Here is a 26,339-nt window from a genome sequence, read left to right on the forward strand (position 1 = left end):
CCAAGTGCCTTTGATAATGAAGTTCACTGATGTCAGAGAGATGTCCTCAAATGGGTTGTAGCATCCTCCACCAATGGAAGGCAAAATCACTGGTCAACATTAAGTTCAACTGGCTCTCCATAACCCACTTTCTTTTCACCCTTTCTTCTTAGGGAAAAAGGTTCCAATGTTAGCTTGATGGCTAAAAGCCTGTATTTCATTAATCTATGCATGATTGCATTTTACTCCGCCTATTAGTATTTCAAGTCACTCAGGTCAGCAGCAGCCTCAGCATCTTTAAATGTTCTGCAAGACTTTTGTAGGGCTGCCACGTGAAGTGGATTGGATCTTAACGCCTCTGGTACGGATTCCAACAAACAGTAATGGTGACAAGGGACCTTGCTTTTATTTATTTATTTTATTTATTAGAATTATATACTAGCTTTCATAAAAATATCTCAGGGCTTTGTTCCTGTGTAATCTTTATTGACGTGGAGTCAATATTCTTAATTTGTATGAAGGAGGTAGAAGGAGCAAAAAATTTCCCGAATGGCATGCAACATTGCTGGACCTATTTGTATCTTGCTCAGTGTCTAACAACAACAACAAAAAAGCGCTTTTCATATAGTCAAAGGCAGTCTCTTGGGCTTACCGATCAGAAGGTTGGCAGTTCGAATACGCATAACAGGGTGAGCTCCTGTTGATCTGTCCCAGCTCCTGCTTACCTAGCAGTTTGAAAGCACACCAGTGCAAGTAGATGAATAGGTACCACTGTGGCGGGAAGGTAAACGGCGTTTCCATGCGCTCTGGTTTCCGTTGCGGTGTTACATTGCGCCAGAAGTGGTTTAGTCATGCTGGCCACATGACCCGGAAAGCTGTCTTTGGACAAACGCCGGCTCCCTCAGCCTGAAAGCGAGATGAGCACCGCAACCCCAGAGTCGTCTGTGACTGGACTTAACCATCTAGGGGGGTCCTTTACTAATCTTATAATAGTGAATGATACTCTGTACTGTGCATTGAATCTGAAATTTGTCTCTGCTGCTCTGCATTAAAAAATGCTTCTCTTAAGATTTTATATTTGAGTGCCACCTTGTGGATGTTGTAAAATGTTAAAAGAATATTTCTGAACACATCCTCGAGCCTTACTATTCGAAACTCATCCAACATAACAGGACTAGACTGGGCACCTCTCAGGATTCAACTGCTTTAACAGTGGAGTCAGGGTCCCAGTGGATGCAAGCAATTTGATCCTAAAAAAAGCTTTGCAAACAAGTCACAGGGAGCTACCATCTGTTCTGTCATCTCCTTCAGGCCAGACTATAAAAGGTTCCACAATACCTGGAAAAGCTCTGTTGGACAACTCAAATGAGAATGCATTGGAGGCAGCAAAGTATGCCTTATTTGCTGCCTTCACTGCCACTAGGTAGGCTCGATGATGTGCCCTCACCAGTGTTCAGTTGCATTCAAATACTTCATTTGAATTTGCGCCGTCTCTCAACTTGTCTAGGCTAAATCATAGTGGAATGACTTGTACCTACAGTGAGATATATTCTCTTCTCCTGACTAGTGAATATTAGTACTAATTTTTTTTAAAAAAAATCCAAGTGTACCAATGTTGACATTTTTGTCAACAATTTATACTGTAATTTTTAATATAGTTTGGAATTTTAAGTAATTAAGTATTATATGAAATCAAATAATCAATGCAGCAGATGTTTGAAAAGAGCTGTGTGGGTCGATTTAGGTAGTTTTCCTTTCTCCAAAGTAGGCTTGAGGAACACATTCTGGACTGTTTCCTTCAGTATGGGCAAATAGATAGGGAACTTTATAAGCACAGTGCTTAGATTCTCTTCCCAGGGCTGCCAGATGCAGGGGATTTCCCTCCCTCATGCAGCAGCTTCTTGGAAGTGTCCTAAGGTAATTGCCTCTTGCTAGATTGGGGCCTGTATCTTTTTCAGTACGGTAAGAAGTAGTATCTTAATTATAGCTATAATTTGTATTCTAATAACTTGAAAGCTTGGTTTGGCACATTAAATAGGGAAGCTCACAAGAAGAGGAATAATAATAATAATACTGCTACTATCACATAATGAAGTTTCAATAACTGTTTGTGCTAAGCAGACTTAAGTGCATTATGTACAGTTCCGTTTTCACTTGGTTATGCTTATTGGAGTGTAACTATAGCAACTGAATGCTATACTGTTAATATAGTCATTTTGAAATAAATAATATAGTGTGTTCTATTTGCAAAATATTTATTGTTTGTTTATAACTTCCTGTTTTGTTGTCTTACAGATGATCCTTTGGGACTGGGACTTAAAGCAGTGGTATAAACCTCATTATCAGGTCAGTATATCTAAATATAACCAGTATATGATATTGCACAGTCAAGTCTTTGGGTAGCATACCTCCACCCTCACCTCTCTTCCCTCTCATGTGTTCCAATTAATTAATAACTTCCTGAGCAAGCCATAGTTGACTGCTCCATCCAAACCAAGAAACCGTGGTGTGGTGATTCTCTAAACAGTGATTTTACACTGACTTTCAGAAGTCTCATATTGGTTCTTAGGTGTATCTGGAGCCTGTAAACTGAACTGCTATAGTTCCTGCACTTTCTCTGGCAAGGCTGCTTGAACTGCATCTCCGAATTTGCTCTGCATTCTCATTTTATCTGTTCTCACCTCTGCTATTTCATGTAGAAGCATTTCAACTTGTGATTTTTTTATGTCAACTCTTCCAGGCACTCATCCTCATAAAACTCTCTTATCTCTTCTGTTATTATTCTTCCAAGTAAATTAACAGTTACTGTTGTCGCTCTCTTCCAGAATGTGCAGACATTTCTGACAACCCAGAAAATGTGTTAGTCCTTCCCTTTTTCACCCAGGCCTAGCATCCAGCCTCAAAGATCTAAGTGGTTAGAGACTGGAAGCTGGCAGTTGCACTTGGCATCCATTAGCTATCTCTCCTAGAGGTTACCAGAACATATACAATAGAAGCAAGGCTGTTCCAGTCCAGATAAGCATGCTGCTAGGTGTGCAGATGATGGAAGGTACTCCATGCCACTGAGGCCACTCAAACCTCAAGAGACAATAATTGATACAGAAGTACCCCTAAGCATTGTACTTGCTCATTCAGAGGGAGTGTAAACCCATCAAGAGCAGACAGGGGCGTAGCAAGGGGGGCAGGGGGGCGGTCCGTCCCGGGTTCCATAATGGAGGGGGTGACAAATTATGAAGATTTTTTTTAAAATGCCTGCTCCGAAGGTCTTATCTTACTATACTAGGGATTATATAGCTATATATGAAATTTCATGCATATCGGTTAATATCTTGACCCTCCTCCACCAAAATAGCTGTTCACTTAGCTGTTTTCCTATGTCATAAAGGCTGAAATTTCAGTTCAGAGAACACGTTACCGTTCCCAAGCCTAACCCTGTGGAAAGCCATCTAATTAGACTTTAATTTAATTTTGAGATGTTTTTAGGAGGTAATTTAATTATTGTTTGATTTTATACCAATGTTATGTATCTGATGTTAGCCACCCTGAGCCCGACTTTGGCCAGGGAGGGTGGGACATAAATAAAAGTTTATTATTATTATTACTTGTTATTATTCCTTTGTAAGAAAATATGAAATAATGTAAAACTATTTTTTGCGGGGTGGGGAATCAATGGGGGGGTTGACAAGAAATATTCCGCACCAGGTACCACCTGACCTTCCCATGCCTGTTGGGGGGGGGACAATTTTTTTTTTGCCCCCGGGTACCAATTTACCTTGCTACGCCCCTGAGAGCAGACATTAATCTGGGATGGGAGAAGTTATAATCTCTCATAGGATTACCAGATGTAAAAGAAAACAGGGTTCCTATATCTCTAATTGCTGGGCAGGATTTCAGCAGTTGCGGCTTTTCATGAAAAGCACATAGATTTGCATTCAAAGAAAAAGAGCAGGAGAGTTCTTTTGTTATATACTTGCCCACGCAATAAGCAGGTAGGCTATATTTTAAATAGGTGCAGAAGATCTATGCCAAAAAGACAGTAGTTTTGACTCAGAAATCAAAGTCTCTCTTCTAACTTGGCAGTAGAGTAGAGCTTCTGCAAATTGTACTAAAGGCCCTTGACACAGGACTTCGCTGTTTATTGTAGGAAACTTGGCTATGAAATAGAGGTGAAGTCATAAACTGATTTAGAAATGTGGGGTGCCACAGGGTTCTGTCTTGGGCCCAGTCTTATTCAACATCTTTATCAATGACTTGGATGATGGGCTTGTGGGCATCCTAATCAAGTTTGCAGATGACACCAAATTGGGAGGGGTGGCTAATACCCCAGAGGACAGGATCACACTTCAAAATGACCTTAACAGATTAGGGAACTGGGCCAAAGCAAACAAGATGAATTTTAACAGGGAGAAATGTAGGAAGTATCTTGTTTTCCCAGGTATAAAATATTGTACTTTGCTCAGAAAATATGGTATTATTTCAACAAAGAACAGCAGGAGATTTGCTAACTCTTAAAAGTAATAAGCCTGCATGTATTGCATGGAAACTGCAGGAAATTCACAGTTTCTTCAATCTGTGTGTGGAGAAAGGAATAAATGGTATAATTTGAAATAATTTTTCTGCTAAATTGACGCTATATCAAATAGTCTGTATTAATTAATTTAATGTTACAGAATACTTAGATGAGCATAATTTGTGGACATCTATGCATCTAAAAATCCATTCAGTTTAATGTATTATGGTGTGTGTGCATCTTACTGAAATCCACATCTCAATTTCTTTTAATATTTTTATAAATTGACCTTACAATAACAAAAGCCTTTTGTTGTTGATAGCTAACAGCATGTCTCTCTGTTTTAGAATGCTTGCAGTGGAACTGGAGTTGATTTTTCTGTACTAAATGAGACTCGCAACATGATGGCTGACCTTCTGAATGATCCAGTCCTTCCTCCACATGTGATTTCTTCCCTCCAAAACATCAATAGCTTGATAAGCGCTTTTGCAGGCTCATGCAGGCCAAAGACTAACATGTTTACTCACTTTCCGGGCTTTTATCCCTGTCCAGAAATGGAAGACTCACCTGAAAGAGGGGACCGTAAACTGCATAAGGTCAATATATATATATCAGAATACCTCTAAGTGCATTTCCCCCCCATTTGTGGTAATTTTCCTATTCTTCTAGTGTAAATTATAGTTAATTCTATCCAAACTGACAAATTTCTATTCCTTTTAGATGCTGGGTTACAAAAAAATTACCATTTTTTCCATCAATAAGATGCCCCCTATTTTGGGGGACTCCAATTTAAGAAAATGGGGGGGGGGAGATCTATCCGTGTATAAGATGCCCCCAAATTTTGGACATTATTTTTTAGGAAAAAAACCTAGTCTTATACACGGAAAAATACGGTAATTTATTTAGACACTGAACAATATTATGTATCTTTCCAGCTCAGCCAATCAGTTTCAGAGGCTACACTACCAAAAGTTCATTATACTATAGAATTATTATTATTATTATTATTATTATTATTATTGTTGTTGTTGTTGTTATTATTATTGTTATTATTATTATTATGAACCATTCCTTTAGGGAACATAGGGTAGCAATACAAATGGGACAAAAGAGCTAGACACTTATCCAGGATTCAGCTGTTATTTTTCTATATAGCTGTTTAAAGTTAAATCAGTTCAGCCAGTTATAATATAGCTTAATACACTTAATTTAAACTGAGCAATACTTAAATTTAATAAAGTGTATATTACCACAGAAGTGAAGAAGAGAGCTGTGAACCTGTTTTATCAGAAAAACGTAAACTTTATCAACTTGTTCAACAGGGACTAAACAGGCGGAGTTCAGGAAGTTTGGTCTCACTGCCCATGGAACCATCTTCTAGGTGGGAACGCAATAATGGCAAAAGATTGCTTCATGAGTATAATTCTTCAAGGTAAATATCTTATCACTATAGAATTCACAGTATTATGAGTTATTTCTTAAGTACTGAAATTAAACGTTGAGTTGGGTTTGGAAGAAGGACAGACAAGATGTTTTTCAGATTAAATATTTTGAATGGAATTAATTTTGCATAAGTGCTGCAATCAAATGTTTAAAACTAATAAAATATGCTTGTATAGCTTCGTTCATCCAGGATATTTGAAGTATGGCACTTGGATATGCAGTTAATATTTGATGACAACCACTAATTCTGAATTTAAGGTTCTAAAGAAATTATGATGAAAGATAAATCGTAACATTCTGTATAGTCACCATTTATGAGATAGTGAAAGAAGATCCATCCATCCATCTCTCTCTTGGGCTGAAACATAGGAAAGTAATATAACAGGAGTGGCTGACAATAACATACTGTGCTGCTTTTGTTTTGCTCTTCAGAATCTTATGGTGCTTTAGGTGAACTATGTTTATTAATCACCACAGATTTATTGGTTTTCTGCTTGTTTTGTATTGTAGTTAGTAACTGGATAAGTTTTTACACTTTTTTTTCAAATATTACAGCAGATAATAATTAGTTCCTAACCTTGAGAACCATATATACTGTATAGGAGAAATTGTTTTCTTTGCACTGGTAAAGAAAGGAGGTTTGGAGCACTACAGTGCTTGATAACAGTCTTCCCACCTCCTGAAAATGCACCACTTTTCTGAGGTATCATATAAAGATTAAAGACTGTTCCACTGACCTTGTTTGGTATCTCATCCTAGTCTCAAGACAAAGAGAACATTCAGAATCTAGACTCCTAAGTAGCTACGTTTATAATTTGTGCAGCTTGCCCGCAACTCTAGCTATGGCCAGCTGTAGCAGATAGGCTGTATTCCCCAATGTTGCTGGGGGTTTGTGCAAAATGTCGCCATATATAGTACAGTCAAACCTTGGATCCCGAACGCCTCTGTTTTGGAATGTTTCAGCTGACGAAAACCCAGAAGTAAATGCTCCAGTTTTCAAATGTTTTTTGGAAGCTGAACATCCGACGCAGCTTCCGCTTGAGTGCAGGAAGCTCCTGCAACCATTCAGAAGCCGCACCTTGGTTGTCAAACATTTTGGAAGCCAAAAGGGCTTACGGAACGGATTTTGTTCAACAACCGAGGTTTGACTGTAGCTTAACGATGGGGCAACTGCTGTTTCAGAGATGTTAGTCCTGGAAGAGAGTTTGGGAAATGATTGCAGATTCAGGGACTTAACAAATTCAGGAAAGAAGAAACAAGCCTGGCTGCTGCAAGTAGGTAGGCATCAGTGAGAGATCATAGCTACATACACTCCAGCTCCATTACTCTACTCTCTGTTAGAAAGACAGCTGCCTGCAAGACCTTTGGTAGAGAAATGCTGTATTCCCACTGTCCTTGGGAGAGAAGATGTTGAAATGCTGAGGGACTGTGCCTTGTTTGTCCTACCAGTTATGGCATATTTTTGACAGATCTTAGGAGGAAATTAAAGCTGTCATTTATTTCTGGGTTTTTTCTTCTCCATTGCTAGAACCTGATGTTGTCTCCAGAACATAAGATGGTCTAGTCTCCAAGGCCCATTTGTTCATTTTAGGGAGCATGTCCCTTCAGTGCCATACTCTGCACATTATTTAATGACAGCAATAAAAAAATTAAACCAGTTTTAAATTTTCCAGTTACATAAGAGACAACAGATGACTCATTATAAACAAGTAACGGATTGTATAAATCTTTTATCCTAAGTAAACTTAGACCATCACACTTGGCGGCAAGATTTTTCACAGCGTGTTACCTGCTTTATTATTTTATAGGTAGATGATCAAGGGGCTAACCAGTAGCCCTAGTTAAGATACAGATACCATAAAAATATGTTGGCAAGCCTGTTCAATGGTTTAAGCTTTTAAAAGAACCAATCATTTCTATCATCATTCTGTATTATTTTTATGGGTTGTTCTTTTTTTTCTTTTTTGCTTTTTGCACTTACAAATTTTGTTCTACACCACCCTGATATTTTATATGAGGGATGGTCTGTAAATATTTTTATAAATAAAATAAGGGAAGGAAATTTCTGTTTAAGGTTTATGCAAAATGTTTTTAAAAATTGCTTTCTCCACCCAGAAAATAAAATAGCAGGCTCTGAATGCTTCCTGGATTAGACATCATGTATATTAAATATTGTGCTGTGTATGTACCGTATCTTCAAGCTTTCAAACAGCAGATGGCATGCTTTAGCAACATAAGTGTCAGTTTATAGTCAGTTATCAAAGATGAAAAGTACAGAGCATATAATTTAAAAGAGTATTTCCATAATGCTATGTAGCATTACATTTTAATAAAGCACCAATAGCATCTTGCTAAATATGCAATGGAATGAGCTATTCACAAGACTGAAAGAACAATTTAGACTGTAGTTCTAAACCCTGGTTGGCACTGGGGGGGCTTGATGGAGTGCCACAGCCAGCACCACATCCACAGCAGCACTGCTAGCATTGTCCAGGGAGGGTGAAATGAGAGGGGTGAAATAGCCCTTTACTGGATTTGGCCTGTTGCCATCATGTACGTAGCAGGGCTGACTCAGAATCCAGTAGATGCTGTGCCAGCCCTGTCCCCAAAGTGTTCCATCTTGGGGGTTTCCACTGACTACTCTCAATGACATTTCTGCTCCATCTAAACTCCTTCCAAAATAGTAGAGCAGGCGTTTGGATTGTTCTGCCCATTTCTTTTCTGAAAGAGTACTACTGCAGATTAAAAGAATCTTCTTTAGCAGGAGGAAGCTGATGCAAATACGTTAATGTCATATTTCACGTTTTTCTGGAATTACCTGCTAAAAGTGGGATTAAGTTCTGGTGTTGCTCATGTTAGATCCTTCAGATAAAACTTTATTCTAGTTGGAGCATCTTGTGGTAACTCTGGATTGCTGGATGACAATGTCTTCAGTGTATCTGACATTTCAGGTTTATGTGATTGCCATCTTAGATACTTGGCAATCTTTCTGTTCAAAATTTTAACTACTGTATGTTTTTAAAAAAGATTTATGCAAGCTAAGATTACTGATTTTTTGAAGGCCTCCTCTTAATTTTAAGTGCTCTTTATTATAGCTGTTGATTCTGTACTTGCATCTAGAGATCCTTGAGCACAGGGTGCATTTAACTCTAATTTTGCTTTAATTGTTTACATTTTAATTAGAAGATTAAAATATGCATACCTACCTTTTATTGAGTATACTAATACTTTTTTCTGTTTTCAAGTAGCCAAGGATCTTATCCAAATGGGCCTTTCAACATGAACCTGTTGACAATACCAAAACAAAGATCATCTTCAGTGACTCTGACTCATAATACAGGCTCCAGACGAGCTGGTAGGATAAAAGTGTATTGCTACTTTATAATTATTTATATTTTATGATAGATAATTTTTGGAAGTGTCTCTGGAGCAATATGATTTTTAAAAAATAACAGCACTATGTATCTCACATAAGATTATTTCATTTTGTTAAGATTTTCATAAGCGTGCCATCATTAAGCTTGCTTGTTCAGATATGATATTGCATGTTTTACAAATGACTTGGAGACACTGGATATAATCATCTATATTAATAGCAAACTCATAATATTATAAACCACCCTGTGATCCTCGGATGAAGAGCGGTATAGAAATTTAATAAATAAATATCATTGGATAAAATTATCCAAGTGGCCATTCTTGTGTAGCCAAAATGTCACTGCTCATGAACAAGAGGGAGGTATCAGCACACTTGGTGAAACCTCAAGGTTTGCAGAAGTATGCAAAAAAACCTGAATGGGAAGACAGCCCACCAACAGCAAAGTTAGGAATGCTGATTGCGTTGGGAAGGTGAGAGGGCAGAACATTGGATGAGAGGGGGAAGTGGAATGGGAGTACTAGAGAAAAGGGCATGGCCGATTGGCTGGAATTCTGAACAAGAAGACTTCACACTGCAACATTTTGTTGAAGGTCTCACTTGTATAATATCTGTCCTGCGTATTACAAATAATGACAGTTATCCAGAAAACTATGTGACCAATTGCATCCCAGGCAGGAGTAGGGTTGACCCACATTGTGTAGCAAGTTCCTACAAATCTATAGAACAGCCAAAGTTGAAATGCTGCTTACCGTTCTGGTCACCACACCTCGAAAATTATATTGTAGAGCTGGAAAAGGTGCAGAAAACTGCAATCAAAATTATCAACTGGAGCAATCCATCTAAGAAAAAAGGATGCAGTGTTTGTGCATTTTTAGTTTAGCAAAAAGGCTAGTAAGAGGAGACATGATAGAGGTGTATAAATTATGCCTGGTGTAAGTTTTCTCTCTTACTGTACTGGAACCAGGGGTTATTGAATTAATGTCGGAAGATGCAGTGCAGACTAAATATATGCTATTTTACACAGTGCACAAATCAGCTACAAACATTTTTACCACAAGATGTGATGGCCAGCAGTTTGGACAGCTTTAAAGGTGAATTAGTCTGATTCATGGAGGATAAGGCTTTGAATACCAGTTGCTGGTGATTAGAAGCAGGAAATGTATCCTGCATTTGGGCTTCTCATAGACATCTGCTTCACCCCTATAAGAAGAGAATCTATAAGTTTTTTGGTTAAGCAATAGCCAACGGAGAGATTCTGCAGCATATTACTTCCAGTGTATATGTGATTCTGTTATCTACACCAGCTATGAGATATGATACATTTTCATTTTTGTCAGTCATCTTTTATTTTCTGGAAAATTTAAGGCACTGTTCTTAAATATGCACAAGTTGCACTTTAAGATATATTTATGACTTCCAACATTTTATGCCTCTGTTGCCTTTAGGAACTTCTCCAAATGTAAGTCCTGTGGCCTCATCAAGTAATGGATTTCTGTCAAGTGTGTACCACCGGTCACCTGTAGAATTTCCTGATACTGCTGATTTCCTTACTAAGTCAAGTGTTAATGTGCATAAATCTGTGGGAATTTGTGGGAGTCCTTCAGATTATCAGCAACAACTTAGAACATCTTCACATTATACATGTAGTAGGTAATGCTCTCTTTTTATTTAATCAGTGATTTATGTGTGTGAATACCAACATCTGAATAAAATTTCTTACCATATTCTGTCTTGGATATTTCTTGGGTAGAAGACTGAGAGGGGGTCATTATTTCCTAATTGCTTCTTAAGTACTCTTTTATCTTAATACTTGAGTTGTGCTCTCACTATCAATATTTTGCATTTTTGAGCTGTTTTTCCTCCTGCTTAAATAATCTTTCCACCATGATCTATATATTAGCAGCCAGCTGTATGAGAAAAGATTACATGATTGCTCTTTATGAAACTTCCTGTTTTGCAGACATTTGTACCTATTTACTATCTGTGAATCTGTGTGGGACACTGACACTTGAAAAAAAAATAGTAGAAAAGAGTCTTGGACCTCTAAGACTTGTTCTTGGATACAGCTAAAATTGCATGATTGTGAACACTGTATAAAATTTACTTCAATGATATTCTATCAGTGGTTTAATGGATGTTTGTGTATACAAGACTTAAGAAAAGTATTCAAAAATAGTTAATAGAAATTAGAAATAACTGTTTTATTTTTCTTAAGTTGCGGACGACAGATATTCAAGTCTGTTGCAGCCTCCTCATTATCTGAATCTGCTACAGAACATCAGAGTCAAAAATCAGGTGGGATTATGAAGTACACATATAATTTATAGTCTTTGTTGCATCCCCCCCCCAAAATGAACTTATTGGAGTAAATTGGAATTAAAAAATGGAGTAAATATTCCAGATCTGTTGAAATAGTGAACTTGACTTCAATCTGATATGAAAATTGTGTGCAAAAATTATTATCTATTTTGGCACAACTTTAGCCATACTTTAAAAAATACAGCTATGCATGTCTGAGGTAAGACAACTATTTTATGTAGTTCTTCAAAGCATATCTATCTTGCTCTTTAGCCAAAAGAAGTTCCCAGAGCGACTTACAAATGCCATTATTTTCACATTTCTGGAATGACAAAGTAAATGATTATATTTTTCCTTTTGATTCATTCATGGTATTACAGAGTTTTCATTATGTTGTCCCTCTCCCATCTTCATAAGTCATATCCTTTCTTTTCTTTTTTTCTTTCACTTGTTTTCTTGTACCAGAATTTTACCAGAAATTTACTTAAGTTAAACTCACTGTATTGTTTACATTTCTTAAGGTGAAGATGCAAATAATTATATTTCAAAAGACTCTGCTCACCTTATAGAGAAAAAGCAGGATGATACAGAAAATCACAGTCATCAGATGGATCAAACTAATGTAAGTATATCATTGCAGTAATACCGTAGTGATGCAATTCATGTTTTTAATAGAGATGTACTATTTTATTGCAACGTGCTATATTTAATTTGTTTTATAACATCAATGCTTCACATACAATATTCTGAACAGGTCTAGAATTAACTTTCAAAATGTGAAAAAACTGTAAAAACATGGGTTAAGTGCATGATAAATATAGGATTCAGAACATAATGTAGCTTTTTTATTTTCTACATTCCAATACCCAACATGTGGAGATACGACTTCTCCAAACAATCACAGGCACAACCAAAATCATGGTTGAGACCTGCTGTTTTTATTATAATTCTTGGTTTGTTTAAAACATACTTTATGCAGCAATAAAATTGCTAACCAGGGTCCAGTATGGTTTCACATTGGATGGGGGACTGCATGTTGAGATTCCTGCACTGCAGGGGATTGGACTAGATTACCCGTGTGGTCCCTTTCAGCTCTACAATTCTATGATTCTGTATAGTGTTAATTCTACCAGTGTTTAATTGTATTTTAATGATTGATTATTCTATGTTTTAAGTGATTCTTGTTTTCATATGTAAGCTGACTTGAGTCCCGTTAGGGGGATAGGTGGGGTTTTAAATCTTCTTCTTCTCCTCCTCCTCCTCCTCCTCCTCCTCCTCCTATCATCAACAATGATTGTTAGATCTCTGAGCTCCTCCAAACTCTACACATATTATATCATTGATGCCCCGTATAGGCACTTTTCTACATCAATAGTATATTATCTATTTATGTTTTGTTGATGGAGCAAATACTTCTTTTTTGGCCCTTCTCCACAGTTCTGCTCCAGCAGAAACCCAGGATGGTGACATGACAGGAAGACAGCTGTGTTCATGAGGTTCCTATTGGGCCTGCTGTGGTACAGTCCCCCCTTCCTAACCTGTGCCCATTAGGGAGGATTGTGTGTAGCAAGTGAAAAGGGAAGACTTAGCTCTACATCTATCTCACCTTCCAGTTTAAGCAGAGGCGAGTGGAAATAGAGATAGACTCATACCAGAAGTCAACATGATCAAGAAGTACAATTTCCTTTTAAGTATATAATAGCTATCTTCCCATAAAATAATTAATGATGTTGTTTTACACAAATATCAGTATCTGCAAAGAAGTACAGTACTAGTTCTTGTAACGTATTAGTCTTTGCACTAGCATTGCTACCATAGGCAAAGATCACTGTTGGACAGTTAGTCCTCATTTAGCAGTAGTGTCTGCATCATGGATATGAGCGTGAGGGTATAGAAAACGAAACGAGAGAGAAGCCAAAGAAAAATATAAAATACTAGATCCACAGGTTCTTGAACAGCCAAGAGTAGATGTTAGCTGCCAAATAGTGCTCAAGAGTTACTACAGTTTTGTCCTGTGCTAAAGACGCCTCTAAGCCCAATTTGGCAGTTAGAATAGCTGCTTGAATGAATGGGGCAGACTAGCGAATATTTTAGGGATTCTGCTGGGAAAGCAAGGCTAACAGAGTTTTATGCATTATGATAATTCCTGAAATTATTTTAGATACCACAGATTTGGCTCGTGTTCATTATTCTGATGTGACCAAAAAAAGAGAGCCAGAGATCTTGGGCAGTTGCTCCTGCACAGTGAGTAATCACTCTGTGGTTGTTAAAAACAGAGTGCTTCAGATTACAGTACATAAATTTGTCCCAGGGTATAGTCTGTAGGCACGCTGAATCTAGGCCAGTCGATTTGGTCAGTGCCTGGATGGTTGACCATATGGGCACCACATGTATGCTCCCTTGGATGATGGAAGATGAGTGGGATATAAATGTTGCTAAATAAATCCTATTTTGTATACACTAACTTACCTAGTTTGATCAAGTTTAGCTTGATTGGACATTGGATGATGTCCAATCTTATGCAAAGTGAATACATCAACTAGCAACTTCAGAAGATTGTGGACTTATTTAAAAATAAAACTAAATGCATATAAATTAGTATTTTTATATATTATACTTTTCTTACACAGATGGAGAAAGCTCCTTCATTAGAACTGATTCTAACAGAAGACCATGATTCATTAATGGAGAAGATGAACAACTGGAATTTCCAAATATTTGATCTTGTTGAAAAAATGGGAGACAAATCTGGAAGAATCCTTAGTCAGGTTTGTTGTTCTTAGATATATGTCATTTGTTACACATGAACACCTTCTAGGGCCTGTGTGTGCTACTATAGAATTATGCTATTTTTCTAAGCTTACATGTGGATAAATGTAAAATGTAGGAAATGTTGTTTGCAGTTAGAGAAGTTTGGAATACCACAAAGGGGGAAGGAGGATTTGGTGCCATAGGAGTGTGTGTGTGCCTCCCCATCCCCACCCCAACCTGTCTTTTATTTTGCCCAATCTGTCCTGTATTTTAAAAGGTGGGAACCCTACTTTTAAGGAAAGTAGAGAGCCCTCTTCATGCATTCTGGAACTTGTGTATAGTATAGTATAGTATAGTATAGTATAGTATAGTATAGTATAGTATAGTATAGTATAGTATAGTATAGTAAACCATTCAGCTTCCTGTACTTGTGGAGTTATTAGTCACCTTTTTCAAATAATTAAATCAAAGCAACATATGAAAACAAAGATTAAAAAATAGGTGTAAAACAATAATAAAAACTCCAGTGAAAATATGCAAAGAATTAAATTCCATAGGCCTGGGAAAATAAAAATGTTTTTACCTAGCAGCAAAAAGCAGACACTGAAGGTGCCTGGCATGCCTCTCTGGGGAAAGCATTCCAAACCAGGGGTGCCACAACTGAGAAGGCCCATTTTCAAGTCATCCCCCCTTTCCTTAGAGTTGGAACATCGGAGGCCTTGGGTGAAGAATGCAGGGTGTGGGTTGGTTCACCTGGGGTTAGGCAATCTTTGAGGTTGTGCCAGAATTAGTGTTACTTGTTCAGACCATCTTACTCCAGTAAGCAATATTTTGCACAAGCACCAGTTTTCCAAGCTGTCTTCAAAGGCAGCCCCACCTATAATGCGTTGTAGTACTATACTCTAATCTAGAGGTTACCAGAGCATAGATAACAGAATTTAGGCTAGCCCGTCCAGATAGGGCCATAGCTAGGTCCCTAGCCAAAGCTGATCAGAAGCACTCTGCATCACTGAAACTTTTACCAACGATGTAGTGGATGCAAAATGACACAAGGAGATGGCAGAGCTAACAGATTATCTTGGCTGTTCTCCCCTCACCATATACTTACTAGTCACAGTTCCAGATTGCCTTAATAGAGCTCTGGTTAGCAGTGAACTTCATTAATGTTCATGTAGATGTTGTGCCATACAATATTCAGGAACTTAAAAAATGGAGTGGGAGTTACCAGAGCAGATTCAATGCAATGTTTAAAATATAAATAGTTGCATGTAAGCCTAATAAATAACACACATACTTGTGAATTATACACAGAATTCTTTTAGAGAGAAGGAATTAGATGGTTTTTACTAATTAATAACTAAACCACTTTGGTTAGGAAACCTCAATAATTGGTTAGTAGTAAAATTGCATTAGGTTTTAACAAGATATCCATAGCTTGATCTGCTTGCATAAGGTGAACCACTGTTCTTTTCCCTATACCACATCCCATATTCTTCACCCTCAGGAGCAGCTTTTGGGGTTTGCTACAATGAGGAGTGAGTGAGAAAGCCTGCTTTGCTAGTGCTTATGATTTTTGGGATACAGACCTAACAGCTTTATCCACTTTCTTGTTTATTTATATAATCCATCCTAATGTTCTTCGAATTCAATATATTTGAGCCTCATATTTAATTATTATTTTTTTAAAAAATCTAGTTTTCTTTTAAAAGACAAAATGTAAAACCTAAAAAATGAAGCATAAATAATTGTACATTAACTTTCCTTACAATGAAAATATATTCTGTGTTCAGGTTGCATTCACATTGTTTCAAGACACTGGTTTATTTGAAACTTTCAAAATTCCAACTCAGCAATTCATGAACTACTTTCAGGCACTAGAAAATGGTTATCGAGACATTCCCTGTAAGTAATACCTTACAACATTAGGATTATTATTTTTTCCTTTAAACCACACTGCGTAATTTATCATGTTAGTCCTATTTTCAAATATCTGATGCTACAATGTAATACTATGATAATGCTGGCTAGGTTTCTTTTATTAATGTTTTTCATACATTATGGAATAATAACAATAAATAGATTTAAATTGCTAATACTGTGATTACAAAAATTTATAAAATGAACTGTATGCATGTAAATCATTTGCTAGCTGTGCAAATACAAGGAGATATTAATCAGTCTTGTAGAAAGTTTAATGCTGAAACTTTGAAATAACTTGGACTGTCTTTTTAATTTTTATTCTTTCTCACATGCACCATCAGTATTCAAACCCATCTATTTAAATAAGCTTCCCCCCCCCCCACAATGTTAGAAACCAAGATATGACAGCTAGGAGCTAAATGGCACCTTATGACCGCTCCCCACATCAAATGGGGGGTGCGTTTTGCGTGGCTTCACGGGAAGCACATCAGAAATATGCAAAGGAAAAAGTGTCTCAGAGTGCCAAGATTCTGACACGCTTTTTCCATACGAAAGGTGGCAATCTCATACCACCAGCACTTAAAATGTTTAGCTAAACCCCTAGTACAAGCACAGTTATTTTATGGGGCTCAGATTTGCACAGGTGCTCACCTTTGATATACAGAAGCTGTTCAGTCTCAATTCCTACGACATTTTTTTCCTCTTCCATCCTGTGTTACAAGTGCTTCACTGCTATGTTTAGTTTATATTTTGATAACATTTGGATTTAATTTTTAAAAATCTTATTTTAGATCACAATCGAATACATGCAACAGATGTTCTTCATGCTGTTTGGTATCTTACAACAAGACCAATTCCTGGATTTCAGCAAATATATAATGATTCTATAACTGAAGCAGACATTGGTATGTGACTCCCCCCCCCCAATATAAAATGAATATATTTGAAGTGGAGGAAATGTCTCCTATTTTTTATCTTATTACTTGTAGATTTCATGGTTGAAAGATAGAACTAACAGTCTATGTAATTTACAAGCACTGTGTGTCTGGTTTTAGGATAATTGATTGAATAATTGCTGACATGCTTTGCTTCCTAGCCAAGGAAACTGTTTCACTTAGATCTCTTATCCAGAATGAGACCTATATCTTCCTGCAGTGGTCAGCATGTTTCTAGCAACTAAAATACATTAGGCTAATATTTCTTTATTTAATTAAGAAATGAAACATCTTAGACTAAAAATACCCAAGGCTAAACTATTTAACTTAATTAGAGCTTTTCCTAATTATTCCAATGTAAAAATGAAATAGCCCTGAACATTCAAGGTCTTACTTTAATTAATATATACTCATATTAAAATGTTCTGTTAAGTTTAACCCAGTATGACTTAAAGGAAATTGTTTAGCCTTAGTTTTACACAATAGAGATAGAGATAGTGATAGTAAGGCAATATTTTTTAAAATTATGTGTTCTTTATATAATAAAAGCATAATATCTTGGGGGGGGGGGCTTGAATCACATGTGTGTCTTAGAAGGAAGTACGGTATGTATTTGTGATGCATTGCAATTACACGGGATCATTCAGATGCAAGAAATACAGCTTGAATCTTCATTGTATCTGCTTGAAATTTGTACAGATTTCACTAACATTGAACAGAAAATGAACCGTCATTCTTTTTGTGCAGTGGAATAGTGGAACTGAGAAGTATTTTACTGATTAATGTCATTAATGTAGTGCAGCGAACAAAAATTGTTCAGAGAAAACCAGGGTTGGGGAACCACCAAATCTAAAGTTCTGCTGAGCTTCTGCCATGAGGTGGAAGGTGGTTAACAGATTGTATTTTCCTTTTCCTTTCGAGGAGGGTGTGATTGCTTTTTCCATATTGTTTTTAAATATCTCTTGCTACCAAAAAAGTGCCTTACCAGCTAAATACAGAAGTGATAGTGCATTCAATGTGGGGAAAAGCAGGCTCAAACTTTCCTGAAGCCTGGCTTTCTCTCCTCCCACATGCACACAAAAATATAAACAGAGAAAATGATTTTTGGAAATAACATTTTTTAAAAATTGTTCAGAGAAATACCATTTCATTTTTGGAAATGTACACCTGAAGTTAAGATAGCTAATAGTGAATGATATGCGTGAATTAGGCATTTGCCACACACTGCTTATAATACCATCTGATTTTGTTCACTAGGCGTTTTAACCCATCTTAAATGACAACTGTACAATACAATTTTTGTTGACATATATAAATATTCATTACAATTTGTCCTCTTTAAATATGATTTCTCTGGCTGTTCAGTGGTAGACTTCACTTTCAGGGGCTTCAAAATCCAGAAATACCTAATACTGAGGTACCACTGTACATGATTTCTTTCTCTTGAAAAATAGTCATTGCCATTTTAAAACTTTTTAAAGATTATTTTTTTAAAATTTAACACAGTGAAATCTGTTCATTGATGGGTTTAACATAAAAACTTATGAAGATGCTGTCGCTGAATATTCCTAAAATGTAACTTCATGTCTATTTTTCCTCCAGATACAGAAGATGGTATTTCAGCTGACCGAGTTGCCTTTATTTCCTCCAGGAGTTGTGCTATGGTTGATGAAAATTATGGATGCTTAGCCTCAAATATTCCAGCCTTAGAATTAATGGCTCTTTATATTGCAGCAGCTATGCATGATTATGATCATCCTGGCCGTACAAATGCTTTTCTGGTAGCTACAAATGCTCCTCAGGTAGGATGTTTTGTCTTCTGGAAAGTTTCTGGTATTCAGTTCAATTCCTAAAATTTAGCAGACACGTGCATTAATATTTGCTGACTTTTAAACGTGTTTGATCTATGGGTACTGTGCTAAAGGAAACCATGCAAAATCATATATTCCCAAACACATCAGAACAAACAAGATTAATAGTAATACACATACACCTCATCAGTGTTCCAATTATATAGTCTTACTGCGCTTTTATAACAGGATTTTAAAACATAGATGGATGTAATAGCAAAAAAGTTAAACATTGTAATAGGAAATTCCATTCTGAACAGCCAAGCAGGCTTCATAAATGAAAATTGTATTCAAACATAAGAAAAGTTATAAATGTAATACATAACATAAATAAAACTGATAAACCTTACAATATAGTTTTGCTCAAAAAAGCTTTTGATTGCCTGGAATGGGATTTTCCCCAGTGGGCACCAGGACACTGACAAGTGCATAATATTGTTCCTCCTGTTGCTTGAGGAAGGAAACCTCATCATCTCAGCTTTTGGAAATACCTGGCTAAGATTTGATTTTGTAATACTGGATTAAATATAACTGGTTTATACGACCACCCTTTGGTTATTTGCTTTGACTGTTCAAATATTTTAAAAACATTTGGAAGAAATGTCACAACCACAGTTCTTCCCAATATTTTCAGGTACAACAAACTGCCAGCAGGTTAATTGTAAAACATAGACCTGCTTGTACATTATCTTTGCTCTGAATTATCTCTGGAGTCAGAAATTTTATTTGGTCTATACATTTTTGTGAAATGTCAATCTTTAAAGCATGTGTATTTATTAATTTTGCAGGCTGTGCTGTACAATGACAGATCGGTTCTGGAAAATCATCATGCTGCCTCTGCATGGAGCCTCTTCTTATCTCTGCCAGAATATAACTTTTTGCCTGATCTTGATCATGTACAATTCAAGCGATTGCGATTCTTAGTGATTGAAGCAATCCTTGCTACAGATCTTAAGAAACATTTCGATTTTCTTGCTGAATTTAATGCCAAGGTTCGTAGTCCAAGTTTATGCCTGCATGCAGGCTATATACCAGGGGTCCCCATACTAAGGTCTGGGGGCCGGATGCGGCCCAATCGCCTTCTAAATCCTGCCTGTGGACGGTCCAGGAATCAACGTTTTTTGACATGAGTAGAATGTGTCCTTTTATTTAAAATGCATCTCTGGGTTATTTGTGGGGCAAAGGAATTCGTTCATTCCCCCCCCCCCCAAAAAAAAATATAGTCCGGCTCCCCACATGGTCTGAGGGACAGTTGACCGGCCCACGGCTGAAAAAGTTTGCTGACCCCTGCTACATACCATAATGATTAAAACTTAGCTTTATGTACTTAGCTTCCATATTTTTCTGTGTATAAGACTAGAATTTTTTTACCAAAAAATTAGGTTTAAAATTGGGGCTTGTCTTATATACAGGTAGTGCTGGGGGGTGTTTTCTTAATTTGGAGTCCCCCAAAATAGGGGGTGTCTTATACATGGGGGTGTCTTATACACGGAAAAATACGGTAAGTTTTTTTTAACCACTGAGTCAAAAAAATCTTTTTAAGTGATGTACATAATTAGAATAATTATCAACAATATGCAGATAAGCTTAACAGAATTTACATTTGCATGCATTTGCTGAAATAATTTTTTTTAGCAAGCATGCAATACTATAACAATAGTATTCGTAGGCCAGGAATTCCAAAGCATGGATGCCACACTGAAATGTTAATTCCTCATAGATATGGAACAAACATTACATGGCACTTGTAAAACTGCAGATCAAGCAGTCAAGGAGGTACATGAGGGAAGATTATTCTCCCAGGCAAGTGTGTCGACAACAGCAGCCTAAAGCTGCTATTTTCCATACACTTACTTGAGAGGGAGACCCATTGAACTGGGATTTACTTTTAAGAAGTCATGAATAGTATTGATTGTGCTGCACAGTGTATAAAATAAATAATGCTCTTCCTTATATGATGAGTGCCAAGTCCACTGAATCTGAGTCTGAAAGTAATAGACTATGGACATTAGTAAACCCAAATACTAAAAACTGTTTTTTCTTCCAAACAGGCTAATGATGTAAACAGTCATGGTATAGAATGGAGTAATGAGAATGACCGTTTATTAGTGTGTCAGATATGCATCAAGCTTGCAGATATCAATGGTCCAGCAAAAGTTAGAGATCTGCACTTGAAATGGACAGAGGGCATTGTTAATGAATTTTATGAGCAGGTAGGCCTGGGAAATCAGAATTATTGAAAGATTTGTATAGTTTAAAGAATTCTGTTTATATGTTTGTTATCTCTAGATATGTAAATGTGCTAAAAATTCTATACTCTTTCAGTGAGTTCCACAGACAGGCAGAGGAGTCATCCAATACTTGTCAAAATGAGTGGCTAGACAAGCATAGGCAACCTTCGGCTCTCCAGATGTTTTGGACTACAATTCCCATCATCCCTGACCACTGGTCCTGTTAGCTAGGGATCATGGGAGTTGTAGGCCAAAACATCTGGAGAGCCGAAGGTTGCCTATGCCTGGGCTAGACCATGGCATTTTCTAACCATGTGGTGTTCCAACAAACCACAAGTAATCTCACAGATGAGCAAGCAAGCCATAGCTTGTTTCTCCAAAGCCTTTGTTTGTTTTCCAGCTGCTCTTGCCTTATGCTTCTGTTACTTGATGAGCATCTGAGTTGGTGGGGCAGTCAAATCATGGTTCAGCTAGGCTGTTGAGTTCAGACATAGTGCCAAACCAGAATGAAAACAAGACCTGGATCATAAGCCAATAAGCAGCATTGCTTTGTTTCCAACTCTGCTGTTTTGCTATTGCAACAGGATTCCACTTGTGCAATGCAGTGTCCCCCTCTTCTTCCCTGCAGCCCCACTTGTACCCTCAAAATGTCATCTGGGGGTTAGGGAGGAAATTTGCAGGGAGAGGAAGGGGAAGTCGGGAATACTGTGCATGCAGTGTTGGATACTACCCCATAGCTTCACATCATAGTTTGCTGCTAGAAAGCAAACCGTGGTTAGTCTGCTGGGTTAGGCTAGTCAGATATTCAAACAAATTGCACTTTGCCCAAACAAAACTTGACTTAGAATTAATGTATGGACAAGGCCACTGTGTTTGGTGGGATGCTGGTGGTTTTAAGACAAAATACATTCTTCCTTTCCTGCTATTTTCCCCCAAGCAGCTACATTAGGCTGTTGGGAATTTCCTAGCACCTGAAGTTAATTGATGAGTTATCTTTGTGGAGAGAAAATGGATTGTGAACCCTTCTCACTTTCCTTGGTCATCTTTTTAATAATTGTAGCAAGTGCCTCCGTATAGCACCTGGAGAATACCATGTTCTTCCACTTGGTCATAACTGAACACCTGTCAACAAAAAGGGGCACCCAGTGGTTGTTATCACCCAGGACATTGTTTAAATGGTTTAATTATACAAAAAGATCTGCAAATATATCTTTCATAAAAGTTCTGGAAAGCTTCTGCTATCACAGCTTTATCCCAGAGTAACTGTTGGTTCCTAGATAATTGTCATAATGTAAGTTAATAAGTGTGTATATAAAACTTTTAAGTGTCCTTTTGAACTAAGTAGAAAACAAGTGATAAAATAACATTTACTACTCATCCAACTAGGGGCTATCGGCAGTGTTTGAAACTCCCATTGTTTTAGGCGCATGTTGCAATGGAATTTCATTAGGGAGAGCAGTTTCTGAACCAAAATTTCAGATTAAAACTGCCGAGTGGAAGGAAAGGAGGACCTTTTTCTGCCTCCACACTTCCAGCTACTCTTTGAAAACTGCAGAAGAGACCCTCTTAAGAATATTAGGGGGGTGGGCAGCAGGGGAAGGATTAAACCATGTGAAAAATGAACATAATATTTTAGCTGCTGTTCATTCATTTTCAGCTTTGTATTCTTGTTATAAAACAGCATGCCTAGACTTTCCATTGTTGTGCCCATAACTGAGGTTTAAGGTGCCATTTAGCTCCTAGCTTTCATATCTTAGCTTCTAATACTGGCTATCGGCATAACTATAGCATAGTGGGAAGAGTGCAACTGTATCCAGTTGTATCATCATGCAAAAGTCTGTTTTCGTGACCAATGATTACTGGCTATCAGCATATGGCAGCTGTAGATTGCAGCAATACTTATTTGAATATTGTATTTACATGCTGGGCATGGCACAAATCAGCTTTATATATTCCATGACTGCTGCTTAGGAAGTGTGATTACAGTGTAGTTTCATAAGGAAATAACTGCTGATAATGTGCTCTTTGTGATGCTCTATAACAGTGTTCCTCAACCTTGGGTCCCCAGATGTTTTTGGCCTACAACGCCCATCATCCATGACCACTGGTCCTGCTAGCTATGGATGATGGGAGTTGTAGGCCAAAAACATCTGGGGACCCAAGGTTGAGGAACACTGCTCTATAAGACTAGAACAAATGTAACACAACTCCTTATTGAAATATTGGCTGTTCGTTTTTGTTTTATGTGCTTCAGTTACAAAGCTTTGCACTGATACCCAATCTTTTCTAAGTGTTTGTATTTATGAATTTACAGGGAGATGAAGAAGCAAGTCTGGGATTACCCATTAGCCCTTTTATGGATAGACGTTCTCCTCAACTTGCAAAACTACAAGAATCTTTTATTACTCATATTGTTGGTCCTCTCTGTAACTCTTACGATGCAGCTGGCTTGCTTCCAGGCCAGTGGATTGATGAAAAAGAAGATGATAGGGAAAGCTCTGAAGATTATGATGAAGAAGAGTTGGACAGTGAAGAGGATGAGATGGAAGATTTAAGCACAAGTAAGACTGTGGATCTAGTTAACTTGTTACATTTGTTGGAAGCTGCCCAGAGTAGCAGATGGGAGTCATATAAATAATAAATTGTTGTTGTATGATCCAGATATCATAGTAAAATGCCACCATTACAAGTATCTTTAAAGGGTAAAGTTCAAAGCTGCTTGAGTGAACTTTCCCCATCTTCTCTTCCTCCCTGAACACCAGAAATCTGTTTGATAGAGTCCCCTGACCCCCTGGAACATATCTTGGGGGGTGCATGTGAGGCTGCAGGTGAGGGAAAGCCCCATTTCACCAGCAGAATTCCCTCAGATCTGTGCTTCTTATTCAAACATTGCACCAAATTTCTTCATATTTCCATCTCCAACTCCCCAGGCCTTACAACAAGTTTCCTTTACCCCCAAGGTCCTTTCCTGCCATCTCACAAAGCTTGTCTCATCATCATTCTGAGCACTTAGGCTATTCTCCTTTAAGCGTATCCTGTTCCCTTTTTAATCAGCTAGAATGCCTAACAAAGGCGTATTCATAGTCATTCAGGTTGGTTCAGTATTACCACTTTCCTAAGCATAAGGAAAAGTGACCAGGTAGTGCTGTGGGTTAAACCACAGAGCCTAGGGCTTACCGATCAGAAGGTCGGTGGTTTAAATCCCCGCGACGGGGTGAGCTCCCGTTGCTCAGTCCCTGCTCCTGCCAACCTAGCAGTTCGAAGGCATGTTAAAGTGCAAGTAGATAAATAGGTACTGCTCTGGCGGGAAGGTAAACAGCATTTCCGTGCGCTGCTCTGGTTCGCCAGAAAGCAGCTTAGTCATGCTGGCCACATGATCCGGAAGCTGTATGCCTGCTCCCTCGACCAATAAAGCAAGATGAGCGCCGCAACCCCAGAGACGTCTGGGACTGGACCTAACCGTCAGGAGTCCCTTTACCTTTACCTTTAAGCATAAGGAGAGTGTTTCATACTTTTGTATGAAAAGTGGCATTTCCCTCTTTTGCAGAACTACAGAGAAAAAAAAGCAGGCAGCGAATATTTTGTCAGCTGATACACCATTTGAATGAAAATCATAAAGTATGGAAGAAAGTAGTTGAAGAAGAACTAAATAAATCAGAAGAGAGTAAGCAGTCAGAGAACACATCCTTATGTCAAGCAGATGAAATTCAGGTTATTGAAGAAGCAGATGAAGAAGAGGAACGATATCAAGGAGAAGAAAAAACATTTTAAGAAGTCTTCAGAATGATGTACAGTACTGCTCCAGAAATAATGTATTATTTCTCATAATGCTGACTTTAGACTGACACAGTTAACATAACTATAAGAGAGATTTGAATACTGTAAAAGGTCATATTTTCTCTTAACAGTATCCCACTCCTATGCACTTTTATTCAAAGGTTGGATATTGTATTCCATAATGCAAAGATCTTATGCCCAAGTTGGTGCTCAAATACCTTGTTTTGCTGTCTTGCTGAAAACAGCTTCTTAATATTAAAGTAGTATATACCATTTTTGAGAAATTTTGAGAAATTAGCTGCCTTATTTTACAAAGTCACCAGAAGTATTTTGTTTATAGGACCTAATTGGGCTGAATACCAATACATGTTTTGGAATTTGTATTTTATTTTTAATGTGGATTCAAAAATCACTGTGTCTTATCTGTCAGTATGAATGTTACAGTTTACACCTGTTTGTTTTGCAATTGTTTTATTAATGAAGTTTTCTTGGATTGATTTAACCATTTGATGACTGCAACCAGAATTGCTAAATTCTGGATTTTGTGGTTAAAATTTAATCCCATGTGCATCAATTTGATGCTTTTTACTGTGGTGCACAACCTGCCATTTTATTTTATTTTTTGAAAATGTTCGGGTTTGCAGTGAATATCAGGCTAGTTTGCTAAATATACACCTGTTGCCTTGTTTTCATTGTTCTGTAATAGAACACAAAAGCTATCTCACTTTTGATAATGAAGGGACTGTATTCTTTTAGTCAATAATATTATAAATATGTTCCACTCTTACTCAGGATTCATGTTTAGAAACATGACACAACAGATTTTATATTTACAATATTGTGCTAATGCTAGGTGTTCATTTTAAAAAGAGAGAGTCTACTTTTTCTTTGTATGTAAACCTTTGAAGAATTAAAAGATGGTTTTCTATAAACAATTGTTGTTCCTCACTTTGCAAAATAACAAGCACACGGTAAATATTCCTGCTTGCAGTAACCACACATTAGATTTTTAAAAACTAATGAAAATACAATAGTAATCAAAGTCCAGTCACATGTCCTGACTATGTTTGCTACTTTTAGTTTCACTTTACATACAGCCCATATTGCATTGGGCAGTAAGTCCCTGAACTGTGTGCCTGATTGCAGCCCACTTAGCTTGTACTCTTTTTGGAAGAAGCATTCTCCCTTCTCTCTAACATTCTTCTAAAGTGATGGGGAGGGACCATAGCTCAGTCATAAAGCACATGCTTTTCTATGCAAAAGGTT

General features: G+C 37.4%; 1 protein-coding gene across 1 annotated transcript in view; it reads left to right on the forward strand.

Moving 5' to 3' along the window:
* PDE3B (phosphodiesterase 3B) overlaps positions 1-26,005 on the forward strand; it is a 49,006-nt gene extending 23,001 nt beyond the window's left edge. Inside the window, exons 2-16 of the mRNA XM_033153335.1 lie at positions 2,275-2,325; positions 4,837-5,085; positions 5,812-5,921; positions 9,181-9,287; positions 10,757-10,961; positions 11,527-11,606; positions 12,131-12,231; positions 14,240-14,377; positions 16,151-16,262; positions 17,072-17,185; positions 18,818-19,017; positions 19,854-20,057; positions 21,117-21,278; positions 23,611-23,857; positions 24,844-26,005. Coding sequence (XP_033009226.1) covers positions 2,275-2,325; positions 4,837-5,085; positions 5,812-5,921; positions 9,181-9,287; positions 10,757-10,961; positions 11,527-11,606; positions 12,131-12,231; positions 14,240-14,377; positions 16,151-16,262; positions 17,072-17,185; positions 18,818-19,017; positions 19,854-20,057; positions 21,117-21,278; positions 23,611-23,857; positions 24,844-25,067 — 2,304 coding nt within the window. The 3' untranslated portion in view covers positions 25,068-26,005. The remainder of the gene's footprint in view (positions 1-2,274; positions 2,326-4,836; positions 5,086-5,811; positions 5,922-9,180; positions 9,288-10,756; positions 10,962-11,526; positions 11,607-12,130; positions 12,232-14,239; positions 14,378-16,150; positions 16,263-17,071; positions 17,186-18,817; positions 19,018-19,853; positions 20,058-21,116; positions 21,279-23,610; positions 23,858-24,843) is intronic.
* The last annotated feature ends 334 nt before the right edge of the window (positions 26,006-26,339 follow it).

Source organism: Lacerta agilis, chromosome 1 (assembly GCF_009819535.1).
Source record: "Lacerta agilis isolate rLacAgi1 chromosome 1, rLacAgi1.pri, whole genome shotgun sequence".
Classification (NCBI taxonomy): Eukaryota; Metazoa; Chordata; class Lepidosauria; order Squamata; family Lacertidae; genus Lacerta; species Lacerta agilis.